General features: G+C 39.5%; 2 protein-coding genes across 4 annotated transcripts in view; one reads left to right on the top strand and one right to left on the bottom strand.

Moving 5' to 3' along the window:
• Positions 1–3: 3 nt before the first annotated feature.
• mlana (melan-A) lies at positions 4–6415 on the bottom strand. Its single transcript, XM_084935243.1, has 6 exons — positions 5880–6415; positions 2630–2745; positions 1098–1190; positions 867–963; positions 554–661; positions 4–95 (listed from the first exon to the last, which is right to left on the bottom strand). Exons 3-6 carry the CDS (start codon positions 1184–1186, stop codon positions 27–29), a joined length of 363 nt encoding a protein of 120 aa, XP_084791369.1. The 5' UTR covers positions 1187–1190; positions 2630–2745; positions 5880–6415; the 3' UTR covers positions 4–26.
• The window catches only part of LOC146383785 (nipped-B-like protein B), a 23062-nt gene continuing 12171 nt past the window's right edge, over positions 5675–16565 (top strand). Inside the window, exons 1-13 of one of the 3 annotated variants that reach the window (XM_084935233.1) lie at positions 5675–5827; positions 7073–7219; positions 7635–7800; positions 8052–8182; positions 10689–10797; positions 10891–11039; positions 11309–11439; positions 12096–12186; positions 12320–12844; positions 12948–14585; positions 15820–16002; positions 16270–16341; positions 16447–16536. In XM_084935233.1, coding sequence (XP_084791359.1) covers positions 7156–7219; positions 7635–7800; positions 8052–8182; positions 10689–10797; positions 10891–11039; positions 11309–11439; positions 12096–12186; positions 12320–12844; positions 12948–14585; positions 15820–16002; positions 16270–16341; positions 16447–16536 — 3349 coding nt within the window. In that variant the 5' untranslated portion in view covers positions 5675–5827; positions 7073–7155. The other 2 variants (XM_084935236.1, XM_084935234.1) reach the window with 2 other exon arrangements.

The raw sequence follows: 16565 nt of genomic DNA, 5'->3' as shown, positions 1-16565 counted from the left end.
CCTCTTCCACCTTCAGCCACAGTGCTTCAGGGGGAATACGGAGGTGGCAATGGCCCAGAGGAAATCTTTTCATAGGCTGGAGGTGCATTAGGAACCTGTAGAGAAGTGGAACAACAACAAAAATGAAAGCTACAGTTCAGTTATATGTGAATAATATGTTTATGCAGCGTTGAAAAGTGAAGCCAAAGTTTATTTCCCTAGGGACGTGTCATTACAACAAATGCAAAATGTAAATTTTTCACACACGGGATTCCACATGATTTTTGAAAGACTCCTGCTCTGATCCTCCTTTCACTTTTCCACCATACACACATCTCCTCTGGGAATTAAACATTTTTATACCTCCCTCCAGTCTGGTGACATAATCTTTGCTTCAGGCATCCACAGCTTTTGCTTTCACGTGCTCTACATCATGTTTCAGAGCTCTGAGGCTCTGTGTGGAATATCAGGTTGCACAAAATTTAAATGAAATACCTACTGATTGGTGATTTTGGGGGGGGGGGATTACTATATCCTGTATATGTGGCTATTATTCCTGAAGTAATTGTCTCACCACAGATCGGAAGCTGCCAAAATCAGTAAGAGCCATCTTGTTTTCTGCTGGAGATCCTGCCTCCGAGTACTGGCTTCCTGTATAACCTGACGATCCCGATCTGGGGCTCTGCAAGTTACAGAAAGGTGTACGAGGGTTTGTGATGAAACAAAATGAGAACACAGTGATACAGGCTGGGAAAAGATGGGTACAAACTGAACACATGATGCTCTTTGAAATAGGGTGAACTGAATTTTCATTTTGACATTTTACAGATGTTCACCAACAACAAATCAGAATAACATAAATCACTTATAAAGTGTGATGGTCTCACTCTGATAAGTTTGTAGCCACTCCTTTTCTTGAAGTACCAGCAGCCCAGGATGAGAAGTGCTGCAAGGATGACAACCAGCAGAGCTATGCCCACTGCCCTGTGGTCCACAACACAATTCAAATTGAGAAAAACTTTACTTTGCACATGGGTTTTAAAGTGTTCACAACAATACAAATTTGGGCACAGCAGTAGCTTAATAGCAATGATTTTAAGATGACAATAGACACATACTCCTCAGCTCTGACGTTTCCTCGCCTGCTGCTGGCAAAATAAACGTTGAAGTCCCCACGAGGCATGCCGTGTGTACGATTACACAACATCAAGCTGAAAGTCAACAAGGGATCATTTTATAAGGAACAAATAGACAATACGCTCACATGACTGACTATTTAAACCCATTGTAGCCTTTATAGCCATATAATAATTGAAAATGGGCTATGATGTGAGGTGCTGCTTTGATATTAAGGTCAAGGTCAAATTTATTTATATAGCACATTTCAAACAGCTGATGCTGCACAAAGTGCTTAACAATATAAAAATGGCATTAAAAAGCAACAATGTAATACAATAATAACAATAAAAAACAATAATAGGACAATAAAAGAATTAAAACAATAACTAAACTAATTCAAATAAGACCAAAATGCTTGGGTCATAGTGTGTTAAAAGCCAGGGCATAGAAATGTGTCTTTAGTAATGATTTAAATTGCTCAAGTGTTTGTGCAGATCTAATATTTAAGGGGAGACTATTCCAAAGTCTGGGACCTGCCACAGAGAAGGATCTATCACCACGGGATTTGAGATTAGTCCGTGGGATGGACAGCATTAGTTTTGAGCTAGACCTCGTGGTTTTTCCTGGAGCATAGGCAGAGAGGAGCTCAGACAGGTAAGGAGGGGCTCGGGCATTAAGTGACTTAAAAACAAAAAGTAAAAGTTTAAATTGGATCCTGTAGGAGACAGGAAGCCAGTGTAAAGAAGCTAAAACTGGGGTTATATGCTCTCTCCCTTTGGTACCAGTTAGCAGGCGAGCAGCTGCATTTTGAACCATCTGAAGACGATGGATGGTGGCCTGATCTAGACCATAATACAATGAATTGCAGTAGTCTAATATTATCCCAGAGGGAGGTCCATAAACTGCCAAACAAATAGTCTGGACACAATTAAATGCCATAAAGCTTAGCTCTGCACTGAGAAATCATTATTATCTACCCAGCATGCAAATTTTTTAAGTGAAAATATTATATTGTACCTAATCTTGATAAGGTAAAATTAAGTTCAGATAGTCCTCACTCTTTAATAGCCTGTAATGTAAAGCCAGTATGTCTTGATACAATTATTAAAACTTTTAAATAACACAAAAGTGTAACTGTGTAGGGGTTCCAAGCTTTGGATCACTTGCTTTTTCCACTCTGCGTCTCTGTCCAGTGTATACACCGGACTTGGCTGCACCTCTTCTATCTGTCTATTCTCTCTGTCTTTGTGTTGACTGATGCTATCTTACAGACTTTAAGTGCACATCAATACAAATCACATATATATTATGTAGATACAATGGAAATCGACTGCTACTAAGGTTGTCTTTGAGTATCCTACATCTGTGCAGTGAAATGAACCTTATCAAGAAGACCCTAATTAGCATTTCCTTAATTCACATTAATGTCATGTCAAATTGAGCCTTTCATAAAAGCACAATGCCCCACATGCCTTTAACAAGCCTTCTTTTTATAGAAAAGTAAGACAAACAGAAAAACCAGCTACCTTACCAGGTTTGAGAGAAAGGATTCAGAAAGCAGCTCTTCTGGTCGGCTTGGCTTCTCAGAAAGATTGGGTCCACGGAGCGCTGTGTTTCTTCACTCCTCAAATATCTTAACTCAGTGTGCTGGAGAGCAGAGAGGGGCAAAAACCCCACATGACCGTCACGGGTTAGAGACTCATGGTTAAACCCATTGAAGCGGAGTAATTACCGTGAAACCCTACGGCAACATTGTTATCCACTCGTGAAACTACAGGCGTCAGCTGCTGGCCTTTCATATGACTGTGTGTGTGTGTGTGTTTGTGTGTGTATACCAACTTCATTATTATTGATAAATATCCTAATGAAATTATATAGATATAAGGAAAGGAATACAAAAATTCAATTCAATACCAGGCTAACTATCTCAATGATATCACGCCTTTATCATAAAAGATAAAATACCTTCAAATTACCACAATGTAATATAAGAATTTCATAAATACTATAAACCTAAACAGTAATTTAAGTCATAAAGTCTAACAAACAAACAAACAACAAAAGGAAACATTTCTGATCCCAGTATCACTGTTTTAGATTTGTGAGGAGTATTTGCCTGGATTATCTCAGCTCCTAAACAAAACAAAACTTATAGTTTTTTACTAGTTCTGCTCATGTAATTTTTTCATCTGCTGTAGTGCAAAGATACAATATTATGCAAAAGTCTTGAGCTATTACTCTTTTTTTTTTTGCTTTTTAATATTTTGCTTCCAGACTTTCTTGCGATTTTCAAAGAAGTACTCTTAAAGAATAGTTCTCCAGTTTTCTGAAGGTTTTTTGACTTATTTTTAGTTTAGTCTTTGTACCTAACAATTTAAATAGGAATGTTTTTTTTTCTTTAACCTACAAATCATCAAGTGTAAAAAAGGCACCTACGCTAATCAACCAATTTTGTGTGGACATGTTACAGACAACCAATTTTAAATTGTACCTTTTTGTACACTTTTTTACTTGCAGCCTGTCACAAAAGCACATAACTTGTTCTCATTTCTAAAAACAAATGAATCTAAAAAAAACCCCCAAACAAACACCAAAGACAACACAGTGTGACAGCCGCAAAATAGTATTTTTACATTAAAAAGGGGACTCCCAAAGAGCTCTTAGCTAAAAGCTTAGCACATCTCAGTGTGGTGTGCAGGACAAATGAAGAATTGATAGGCCTGAAAAGCTATCTACAGCAGATGAGCAGTATTTGAAAGGTATGTCCTTGAGAAATGGGAAAAATCCAGCAAAGACTTGAGACAGGACCTGATGATGCATCTGGTCCTTCAGTTGAGCCCATCTACTGTTCACTGAAACCTCATCAGAAATGGTCTCAGGTGAAGGGTGGCTGTCAAGAAGCCATTCAAGAAGTGAGCTAGGGAGAAAAGGTGGAAGTATGCCAAATTACACAAGAACTGGACTGAAAAATCAGTGGCAGCAGGTCTCATGGAGTGATGAATCAAAATGTGAAACTTTTGTTTCAAATAAGTCATCAATATGTAAGGTTAGAAGAGAGGTACAATAGTAAGTGTTTGCAGCCATCTGTAAAACACAGTGGATGCTCTGTCATGGTTTGGGTCTGCATTTTGGCCAGTGGTGAATTAATTTTGCCTAATATATGTTACCATATTTCAATAAACTGGTGAAAATATAACAAGTTTTCCTAACAAAATATAAAGAAATGATGGTTGGCTAAAAAAAAACCCCTCCACAGTTTAAATCTAAAAAGTACATTTTTTTAGATATATAATTAAACTGAGGTAAAATGTGGGCTAAACGCTTTCTGTGTTTTCTACGTTCTTTCTGTGTCTGTGTGAGTTCTCCCTGGGTATTCTGGCTTCCTCCCACAGTCCAAAGTGGGGTTAGGCTAAATGGTGATCCTAAATTGCTCATATGGGTGCAAATGTGAGTGTGAATGGTTGTCTGACCGGCACACTTGTCCCTAGAGTGGAATAAATAGATGGATGGATAGTAAATATGTTCTTCGTGCTTTGGAATTATGATAAAATGTATTTTAAAACTTCTTTTTTTCTTATTAATTTTACAGAAAAGAAGATGGAAAATAAAAGAGGAATCATTCCACTGGCCCATTCTCAATTATACAGTAGTTGTTACTGTTTTGGGTTTGTTTTCATAAGTCAAACTGCTGCTGGAGGGATCTTTTTTTTTGTCTCATTAAATGAAAACAGAAACTTTGATAGTTTTAGAAAGAGACAGAGAGGTTGTGGGGAGTGACGCAGGGGAGGCTGTTTGCTTTAATATGGGATAACTTGACTTTTCCTCCACAAGAGGGAGACCAAATCCTGTTTATGAAACTAAATCTTAATGTGTCTCAAATCGAAGCTAAATGCTTTACTGCTGGCCTATTATGTAGTGTTGTAATGTAGTGTGAATAAATGTTTTAATATACTCACGTGTCCCCAAACCGCTACAGTCCTAATTAGTTTGGGTCATGTGAGAACATTTTACAGAGGAGGCAGTGAATTTTGTAGCTCTGGGCAAGCCGTGGTTAAATTTTTAGTGGGAGGCAGTCAGTTGATCGACTGCTTTCTGTATATATATATATATATATATATATATATATATATATATATATATATATATATATATATATATATATATAATAATGTCTAGAGTTTTTTTTAAGCTTTCCCCATTATGCTGCACTTGTTTAAATAAAATGATGTGCTTTTCTGATGACTTTTTATTTTATTGTATATATATATATATATATATGGGGAAAGCTTAAAAAAACTCTAGACATTATTATTATTATTATTATTATTATAACAAGCTCTGTGATAGCAATAATGAAACACAAGTTACACAGTGCGTTAGTTCAAGGCTTTTTCTCAAGGGTCACTCTGTAGGGGGTAAATTGTTGACTCCATCAGCCTTTTTTATTTTTTGTCCTGAAAAATGACCTGATACTCGTTAGCATCGCCTCTAACCAAGCTGCTCTCCCCTCACGGCAGATATGTCCGCCGTGAGAAAGAAGGGGTAAAAAAAGAAAAGAAAAGCCAGCCAGGGATTATGTGTCAGTTCCGAGGGAGCTGTTTGAACAGTGGGACGGAGAGGGAGCTAGAGACTCTTCTCCTGCTCCAGCTGCCATCCTACTCCTGCTCCTCCCCCTCCTCCTCCTCCTCCTCTCCACCAGAACCACTTCTCTTTCTCATCACATCCAGAGGTAAATAAGCTAGGTTCAACTGTTACAGCCTCTTTTCGGGCAGATTGTTTACCTCCCTGCGCGTTTTCCGCCGTCAGACAGCCACCTGGAGCCGTTACAGAAATCAGCCGAGGGGGTAATTCTGATTTGTGATGGGGGGTCTGTGCTTTGTACCCCTGCCTCCTTGGCGTCGGGTCGGGGTTACGCTTCCTTAGGCAAGTCCGAGGTCCACTTTCATAGCTGGAGATGCGACGATGAAGGCCACAGCAAGTGCGAAGTGCTAATCTAAAGCGATACGCGACCCGTGCGGTAAAAAGAGCGATATCGAATAAGCAGCACACGGCTAACCGGGTTTGATGCACTCCCGGTGATGCTAGCTAATGCAAGTTACAGATAAGGCTACACCTAGCCAGTTAGCATACATTAGCTACATCTTCAGTTGTTGCTAGCCGGCTAACCGCGAGTTCATTTTTGTCACTTTCACAGACGTCGTCGCTCCGCTCTTCCTCATAGCAAGGGTATGAAACAACTAAAAATAATAACAACAGAGTATTAATGTAGTTATAAGCGTTGTCAAGACGAGCTAATGTCTCTGTTTTGTTTCCGGGCAGTCCCGGGAATCTTAACTGGCTCTGAAACAAAAGAAGAATTTTGAGACATAATTAGCTAACAGTGGCTTTTTCTTTTTAAATCGCCTTTGGATTTTGTTTTGTATGTTCCGTCGGCGAAACTGAAAGTATAAACACGGACAAGCAAGCTCAAGAGGCCAGAGACACAAAAACAACACACAGAAACACAATCGGTGTCACTTTATTGTGTTTTTTAAATGAGTGATTAAATGAGAGCTGTCACCACTCGAGTTTACTTGCCAGTGCACGACGTGCGTTTGAGATCTAAAGTAGTTGATTGCCGGTGTGTTTCCGCTCTCACTGTATTTTCGATTTAGAGCAGGTTGAAATTTCGCAACTGGATTGCATATCCTCAAGTTGTGTATGTATATTAGGGGAAATTGTACCGGGGAGCAAGGTAGCATTTCCAACAGAGCCTTAAATCAATAACTGATAAAGCCATGCCCAGGCTTGTTGTGGGGCCTGTGTGAATCGTGTACCTCAGAGATTCAGTTATGCTGGCACTGTAATAATGCCCACTTGTGAACTCACACCATTTCTAATCCCCATCCCAGACCAAGTACACTATAGCTGTCTGTAAAATAATGGGCCATTTCTTAATTTAGTCTTGTTGCCACTTTTTTTCTGTCTTTTGCAGCACTTTGGCGATGTGACATATAGGACGATTGGTGATATTGACCGACCTGTGCATTGACACGACCTCTTGACCTCATCTTCAGCATGAATGGTGACATGCCTCATGTTCCCATCACTACTCTTGCTGGAATTGCTAGCCTAACAGACTGTAAGTGGAACATCATCACAGCTTAAACACTAGCATTCAGACTAAAATGAGGCAAGACTAGTGATTACTTGAATGCCAAGCAGGCCGAAATTAACTGGGCATGTAGTTATAAGAACGCCTGAATACTAGTTATTGTGATTTCAGAGGTTATAGATTTATGTGCCCTATATCAGTTTCAGAAATGAAAAAAGAAACATATGTAAAATATATTGTGTGCATCATTGCATTTAGTACACATTCTGAAACCTTTGGATTGTTTATCCAGATTAGAGTGTTGCTGCAAATTTAAATAGTGCATTGCCAAACAAAGTGTTACTTTTACATTACTTCTACATAGTGCATGTAAGTTGGGCGTCCTTACAGGCGTTTCCCTGTACAGTTTTATGCCATGATTTTCTTTTAACTGTCCTTTCAGTGTTGAACCAGCTTCCTTTGCCTTCTCCCCTACCTGCCACCACTGCTAAGAGCCTCCTCTACAATGGAAGGATCTCAGAAGAGGTCAGCAGCCTGCTGGTGTGTCGAGACGAGAGTCTAGTGACTCAGCTGGCGCATAGCCTTAACCAGGTTTCCACCGAACACATGTAAGTTTCACTCGCTGATCTTTCATACCTCGCTGCAGTACTGTTTTTTATTTTTTTAACTCTTAAATTATTTTTGAATTGCACATAAACTATTGCCCTGACAGTGTGTTATTTCAGAGTAATGACTGTTTAGCTCAGCACTGTAGTCGGGTATTGCCAATGTAATGCCAGTGAGCACATTGCAGTAGCTGGCTTTTGGGAATAGGTGGCTCTTGCCTGTAACATAGATTGTTCTTATGTTTATTTTCCAGAGAGTTGAAGGACAACTTGGGCAACGATGAACCCGAGGGCGACATGCCAATGCTCCTACAAACTTTGCTGTCCAGGAATCCCAAAATCTTCAGGGACAAAAGTATGCAAACCCAGCACAAGGTTCTGGGTGGTAAGGAGGAGACACTGAGACATTGCTGTTGACTCTGCAGTTGATCTTGCTGCATGCTTTCTCTCTGCGGGTACCTTAGTTTAGCTTAATTATTCACCTGAGCATATCTTTTGCCGGATGTGCTACTTAGGCCTTGTTTCATCCTGTGTGATTCCCACACTGCAGTCATTGTCACCACAGGAGGAAACTCTGGAATCACCACACTACACAGAATAAGCATTTTAGCCTGTTACAGGAAAGTGCAACTATTCACACTGTTACTGCTGGATTGCATCGCGCTGATTCCAAGAACTGAGCTGTCATTGATGTTTTTTGTTTTGTTTTTTTCCCCCTTGTAAGACATACTAGGGAGTGGCAAGACAAATATGGAAACCACTGGCAAGTGTGTTGCCGACTTTTTGTATAAATGTAGGTTTAGTTTTAATGGGTGAGCATTGGCGGTTACATTGTTTCAGCACAAAAGGTGAGGACAAATGCTAATGCTAACTACAGATACTTGTGTATTTGCCCTTTGCACCGATAGACCTGCCTGTAGAAAGTGAAAAACAGCCCCTGTATGGATTTTTGAAGAAGTTATCTTAATCGCTTGATCAACAACAGTAATGGTCCAGTAAGTTTTGTCTTTGTCGTGGGATGGCCAGGTTTGCGCTGTCTCGTAACTAACAACAAAAACAGGGCTATTCTTTGTTTTGGTGACCAGCTTTCTAGTCAATTGCCTACAGCGTGCATAAAATAATTGTCTTAAATCAGTTTCGGCAGTCACAAGGCGTCTTCACCTAGTTGTTTGGACAGATCCTGGCTCTTTTATCTCCTAGTCTTTAAAGTCTTTAAAGACTTTAGTCTTAGTCCTAGTCTTTAAATGAAGCTATGTTCCCTTATTCGCAAGGGGTCACCACAGTGGGTAGCTCCGGATGTTTAATTTGGCAGAATTTTTTGATTGTTTTATTTGCCAGATGCAAACCTCAAAGGGTTTTGTGTCTCCTTCTGGGGTCAAACCAGGAATCTTTAGCTTGTCAAGTGAAACTACATTAAAGGTCTAAGCTATAGGACCAAAGAAATATCTTTTATACAATTTTATTGTTCAGCACATCCTTTAATTAGGTTTTTTTTTTTACAGAGACTGTTTCTTCCATCCAGGTCTGTTGATTATTTAAAGTAGGGAATTTTTATCTTTTCATTTGTTTCTAGTGGATTGCAGTAGCTGTATAAATCTGGTAGACAAATGTCTCAAAATCTGGCTTCCCATTAGAGGTTAAGCTCTTCGTTGGCACTTGTGTGAAAAAGCCCTTTAAATCTATCTTCATATTGGTTATAAACTCAGATAATTAAAAAAAACAAACAAAAACAGAACACTATTTGTTTGATGTCTTCATTAGGTTAAAAAATACCTGTTGATGTTTATTCACCCTAATATAATTCTGGTCTCTGGAATTAATAATAAATAGGATCTGTCAAAAAAATTTACAGCCAGAGAGAGAAACAGCCTAGCTCTGTTTGTTTTGTTGTCATTGGCTAGATTGCTCATTGCCATAGACATTTTCATATTTGGCTTTGGCTTTAGCTCGGGAACGTTTTATTATTATAGGAACAGCCGCAATATCTCGCAGTCACAGGTGGTAATTGTAGCAATTATTAATAATATTATAATAATATTAAATATAGCAAGCAAACGTTTAGGCATCATTATTGAGGACAGTGGCAAATGCAAAATGAAAACAAGAAAAAGTAAACAAGTGTTTGTGGTAATGACCACACTCACAGCCCGTAAAAATGTGGAGTCAAGCATCATTTAATGCTAATGGATGATAATGTACATAGCCTCCCGCTTTGGTTTACTCTCGCCATACTAACCTCTTTCTTCGTCACTCTGAAATTCACTTTGTCAGATTTTATTTTCATTACTTGAAAATATAATGCTGCTCCTGCAGTTTAGTACCAAACGCTCTGACATTGCAAACAAACTTGCATTATAAGACGATCACCCCACTGTTAGGACTGTGAAACCCATGTTTTGTGTAATGCAACCACCATCACTAAACATGCCCTCAAAATGATCGCAGACTGGAATGGACACCTTTCTTGCATGGTTAATGGAAAAGGATGGGCAAGATTGTAGCAGGCCTGTTGTATTAAGTGTTCACTTTATTTTGCATCTGAAATGTTGTTTAACACAGTTTTTCATCCTGCATATTTAATGTTGCAACTTTCTTCCTCATGCCTCAGTGGTAGAGAAAATATATATATATATATATATATATATATATATATATATATATATTATTATGTTTAAACAGGATCAGGATAATTTATAAAATACTTGTTTGCTAAGACTTATTATAGACTTAATATCCTGGAATGAGAAAAATAACCTGCTTTATATTATAATATAGTGAACCCAGTATTCCTACTCAGTAGACGGGCTTGGTTTAGCTGGAGAAATGCACATGCTGAGCTTTTGTTTGATATGTGTCTAATTTTTGTTGTTGTTGTTGTCTTTATCTCATAGGTGTAATGCTGCAGCCAATAGTGCAGCAGTATAAGATTACTCAGAATCAGGTCCATGGGAGTCCAGCCTCAAACTATCAGCAAACCACTGTCCCTCAGAGCCCCTCTGGGTAAAGCAGTGCCACCGTATTGTCTGATGATGAAAATCAGAGGCATGTATTCCTCAGCTATGGCTTCTTTTCCTTTGCTTTCCTCATCTGCAGATGCTTTACATCACCGCAGTCTGGTTCAGGGCCACGCTTTGTACCCCAGCAGAACAGTCCTATACCTAGTCCCTACACACCCCAGAGTCCCGCGGACTACATGCAGTACAATCCACCCAGTTATTCCCAACACCAACACGCTCAGCAAGGTGAGTGTAATGTTTGGTCAAGAGAAAAGTATGACATAAGCTGCATGTCGAATTGCTTTTAGTAACGACAGAAAATAGCAAACTGAAGTTTTATATGCATTTGTGTACTTCAGCAACCAGTAACAGTGCACATGGTGACTTGGATAGACCTAGCTGGTTGTATGCAAATTACTTAACTGATCCCTAATAACATTATTAACTTATATACACCGTTAAGTGGTGAGAAAATGAGCAAATATCTAACTATTTTAATTTCATTTTCGTTTCAGTTACGAGTGGCTTGAGAAATATCCATGACAGCAAAGTCTCTGGACATCTATCAACTGATTTATCGAATCACAATGCAAGACTGGGCTCAGATGAAGACTACATGAACGTGGCTCACAGACTGGGAAATGAGGTAATGTGGAAATTCAAGATATCATGAACTGGACCTCAGCTCAAACTAGGCGTGGGTGAAAAAAGAAATAGAGCACAGTGTCGGGATATTTTACATGGCATTATTGCATCAATACAGGGAGACCAAATATTGATATTTGATTTAATAAATTAAAATACTCTGGAAATACTATAAACAAAATGGTTCGTCTCATGCAGATGAGATGATGCTAGCTGAGAAAACTTCGATTAAATCAGCTCAACCAAAAAACTACCCAACACTGGACACATTTAGCTTGACAACGCTACCGACTAATTCAGAGCAAGCTAATGGGTCAACTAATGGGTAAAAACAGGACAGCTAACTTGATCCCATTCAGTCACAGACTGATAGCAGACTGAGCCCATCTTATGGCAACATTTATGGCAGTGTGTGCTTAACAATCTAATTTTGTCACAACTAAAGTAAGATAAATTATTGGATAAAGCAGATATTGACAAAGGTTAACTTTGAGGATGTAATTTGCAGTTGAAAAAGGTGATAAATCACAATATGTGTTATTGCAATACTCGGGATATCCCAAAATATAAAAAATCAGAAAAATATCGTATCGTGTCTGGTGACCCTTACGTCTAGCTGACTGTTAAAATAATAAGAAATGTCTTGTGTTTCAATAGGAGCATGATTCTCCAATGAAGGCTGCTGCATTTTCAGTGAGATCCCCACAGTCGGCATGTTCTCCAGCTGGGAGTGAAGAGACTGTACAAAGTATGCTGCCTTAGCAACAAGTTAATTCTTCATTTTTGTGTCTTCGAAAAAACCTAATACACCGTTACAGAAATCACGTTTGGCTTAAATCTGTGGTCTTCACAATTCCATCAAATACTTTGTGTTTCTGCAGGGTCTAGGCCTTCCCTCATAATGCAGTCGCCTCCAGCTGATGTGCCACGAGGTGCACCGCCTGACCAAATCCTCACCTCATCTGATCGGAAGAAGAAACATAAGGAGAGGAGTAAAGAAGAAAGTGATCCGATGGAAAAAAATGCTCTGTACGATATAGTTAGTTCACCAAAAGACTCGACCAAGCTGACCTTAAAACTGTCCAGAGTAAAGGTTCAAGACATGGATCAATCTGAGGAGCTTCCCCCTGACGCACATATGGAATTGGACCATGAAACAGTTATGATCAATAATAATAATAATAACCAGTTATCAAAACCTGCCCAGGATGTTCCAAACAAGTTAGGAGCTGACGATCAAGCAAACTGTCAACAGGCTGCTGTGCGGTCAAATACCATTGAAACTGGTGTCACTGGCAGAGTTTCCTTTGATGATACAGAGATAGACACACTTGCAGAGATTGAGAGGATAGAACGCGAGTCAGCCAGTGACCGAGAACGATGGTCTAAAGAAGTTCAGGACAAAGGTGAAAATCTATGTTTGCTTTTCCCCTGTGCTTCTTAGCATGTTTTTCTCATCTGTCAGGTTGTTTGTGTAGAGGTGCTAAGTTGTAGTGTTCTTTCTTTCAGACAAGCCGCTGAAGAAACGGAAACAAGACTCCTATCCCCAGGAACCCGGGACAGAGTCAAATGATGGGGCTGCCATTCATGGGGGCAACAGTGTCAGCAAGATGACACCCAAGAAGACAAATGCTGCAAGTAATGGTGCCAGTCGGCCTGCTTTGATGGTCAGTATCGATCTACAGCAAGCTGGTAGAGTAATAGGACAGCCTGTAGTGGTCTTGGAATCACAGCCGCTGTGTGAGGATCACCTACGTCGTCTGAAGTCAAACCCCGATGGAAAGGTCAAAAGGGTTGGTGATGACAGACCTGGGATCATCAAGCAGCATGCTGACACTCTCCAGAAGTCTGGCTCAGATGGACAACCGGAAATGTATAAACAGAAGCAGGAAAGCCAGCGTGAATCAAAACACAGACATGACGACAAAAGTGACAGCAGCAAGGGACCGTCAGATGACAGAAAGCCAGACCCCTCACGGCAGAAACTTGACAAGCATTCAAAGTCACGCCACAAAGAGGAAAAGAATCACAACAGCCACCGAATGCTTGAAAACCGACCCGACACCCCAAAAAACACGAGCAAGACAGAGCGCTCGAGACATGGAGAAGACAAAGGCAGGGATAGAGACAGGGATAAGGACAGAGAAAGACACAAGGATAGAGATAGAGCAAGAGACAGGGACAAAGAGAGAAACATAGAAAAAGAGAAGGAGAGAGACAGGGACAAAGACAGACACAAAGAAAAAGAGAAAGAGAGAGACAGGGACAAAGACAAAGAGAGACACATAGAAAAAGAGAGAGACAGGGACAAAGACAAAGAGAGACACATAGAAAAAGAGAGAGACAGGGACAAAGAAAAACACATAGAAAAAGAGAGAGACAGGGACAAAGAAAAACACATAGAAAAAGAGAGAGACAGGGACAAAGAAAAACACATAGAAAAAGAGAGAGACAGGGACAAAGACAGACACATAGAAAAAGAGAAAGAGAGAGACAAAGCCAAGGACAGGGACAGGAAACAGAAGATGTTAAGAGAAAACTGCAGTCGAAACTTAGCTGACCCGCATACTAAACCTGACAGCACCAGACTAAAGCACGATGGAAGCAAAAAATCAGCTGACCCCAATAGCCGACAGAGGACAGGCAATTCCAGCCTTAAAAATCCCCAAAATAAGGACCAAAAGACAAGCGAGGATGGTAACATTAAGTGCCAAGCTGGAGACAAACGTCAGTCCTTTGAGGCCAAACCGAGCGAATTCCCCTCGTACCTGCTGGGTGGCAAGTCAGGGACCCTGAAGAACTTTGTGATTCCTAAATTGAAACGAGATGGAAAAGATAAAGATCCCCCAAATAAACTAGTAGAAGGCTGGAGCGAACCGCGAGTAAGGCTGGAGAGAGTCTCATTGGTAGATAACTTAAACAAAGGAGCTAAACCCGTTGTCGTGGTTAAAAAACTCAGCGTTGATGAGGTGAAAAAGATCATTAAGGAAAGCAGGAACGCGCACGGCTCCAGATCCAGGAACTGGTCATTTTGTGAGAGGACAAACAAGCGAAGCCACAGTATGATTAGCAAGAGATCCAAATATGCTGAGTTGGCCTCGGATGATGACCAAGACAAGGATGACGATGAAGACTCTGACAATGAGCGTGAGTATCGCTGCCTTTTATAATCTCATGTTCTCAGTCGTGTAAAAACTGAAATCATGTATCGCCTCTGCTCCCACAGTAGCTTCTAAAAATGCTGCTCATTTTTTCCTTGATCTGCATAAGGACCTGAAATAGTCAGTACCTGTTGCTATGGTTCAGTTCAAGAGAAAATATTACTCCTGGTGGATGTGCTTCCTCTTAAAGTTGCACAGAAATTTAATTGAAATTGTTCCTGTTTTGACCTTGAGCTTTTATTGCATGTGTTCTGGCAATTGTGTTCATCCTTTTGTAGTGTGTTACACTTGCTTTTCTACCTGTTTTTGTTTAATATTGTTAAAGTGTCTGCTGCCCACTTGTCCAGGCCACTATTGAAGCATGTTTAATCTCAATTACAGTTAAATTAGTGATGTTATTAGACCTTAAAAATTGCACGTTTTTAGAAGAGCACATGGGAATTCTGTAAAATCTACCAAAGTGCTTTACTGTCTCTACTTCTGATGGAATTTCCTTTATTTATTTACAGTATTTTGACAGTGATGCATTTTTTTTTGTTTTCTTTGTGCACCACTATTGTGTATTTTAAGTCAAACCAGTATTTAACAAAAGTATTACATGAATTTTTTAGGAATTATGGCCATTTTTATACATAGTCCTCTATTTTCAGAGGCTCAAAAGCAAGTGGACAGTTGAAATAAAAGCAGGTTCGTGGCCAGAAGAAGCCAGTTCCCTTGTTATTTAATGACAGATGAATCAGATAAAATGTCTAACTCCCAAGTACTTAACTTGAATTTGGTAGCTTTTAATTGGAACTTAGCATGAGGTCCAAAGAGTAATGAGAGAAAGACGCCATCATTAGGCGGGAAAAACAAAACAAAACCTGTCAGAATGACAATAAAACCTTTAGACTGCAGAGTCTTTTCAAGTATTAAAAACAATCCTTATTTTTACATTTGTATTAGTTTGTCCAATAACTTTTGACCCTCTAAAAATGGAGTTAATGCAGTACTTTTACAAAACCTCTTGGATTACAGCTCAAAGTGTGCACTTCAGTCACACCTTGACTGTTTGAGTTAAAGTCACCAGTGTTGGTGTGCAAAAGCAAAATTACAAAAATGTAACTTTTTCCTAAAAATTAGACCTAATTATAAATTATAGCCCTAATTGCATGTAAAGCAGTAATTTACAATGCAGATGCTGTCTCAACGTGTACTCTTCTCTGTTGTTGTTTTTTTAGATGCAAGGAAAAAGAAAAAGAAAGACCACGATAAGACGTGGAAGCATGAAGAGAGAAGAGGTTCTGGAGAACACCGTCGAAGTGGTGGTTTTCATAACGCACGCCGAGGGTCTGGTAGCCGTCAGCGCGACTGGAGAGATGAAGATTCAGATGAAGGCTCTCTCCCACCGAGCCTGTGTGATGGTCAGATTTTTATTTTTATTTTTTTTTGCATACGCTTACCAGTGGATAAGTGGATAATCAAATAATGTGGTGGCCAGTGAAGCCCGTGCTTTCACTTTTTGATTAGATTACAGCTGTCCTGTCATTCAGATTATCGTTATTTAAAATAATTGGTCATTCCAGTTCCTGGGGTGTGTAGAATACGACATCAATTTGTTTCTCTGTTGATGGCTTGAGGGTTGGTTGTTGCTGCTGCTGATTTGGCTACTATTGTGTGTATGTGTTTAGTTGCCAGAAAGCAGAAGAAAAAGGATAAACTGAAAAACAGGAAGATTTATGATTCCAAGTTGACACCAGAGGGTATTGACCTGGCACTTTGAATTCTTTTATAATTAATTCATAATTTATTTTATTAAAACATAATGTATTTGTATTAATCAGTTCTCAATGACGTTAATCTAACAGAGATGATGGACTCCTCCACATTTAAGAGATTTGCATCGAATATTGACAGCGTTCTTGAGAATCTCGAAGACGTGGACCTCACTGCCGCAGGTAGTTATGATTTACTCTGCTGTTTTCAG

The sequence above is a fragment of the Perissodus microlepis genome, chromosome 7 (assembly GCF_051167445.1).
Source record: "Perissodus microlepis isolate ML-2025 ecotype Zambia chromosome 7, ASM5116744v1, whole genome shotgun sequence".
Lineage (NCBI taxonomy): Eukaryota > Metazoa > Chordata > Actinopteri > Cichliformes > Cichlidae > Perissodus > Perissodus microlepis.
The sequence above is the reverse complement of the archived record's forward strand: the minus strand, read 5'-3'. Positions and strand labels throughout refer to the sequence as shown.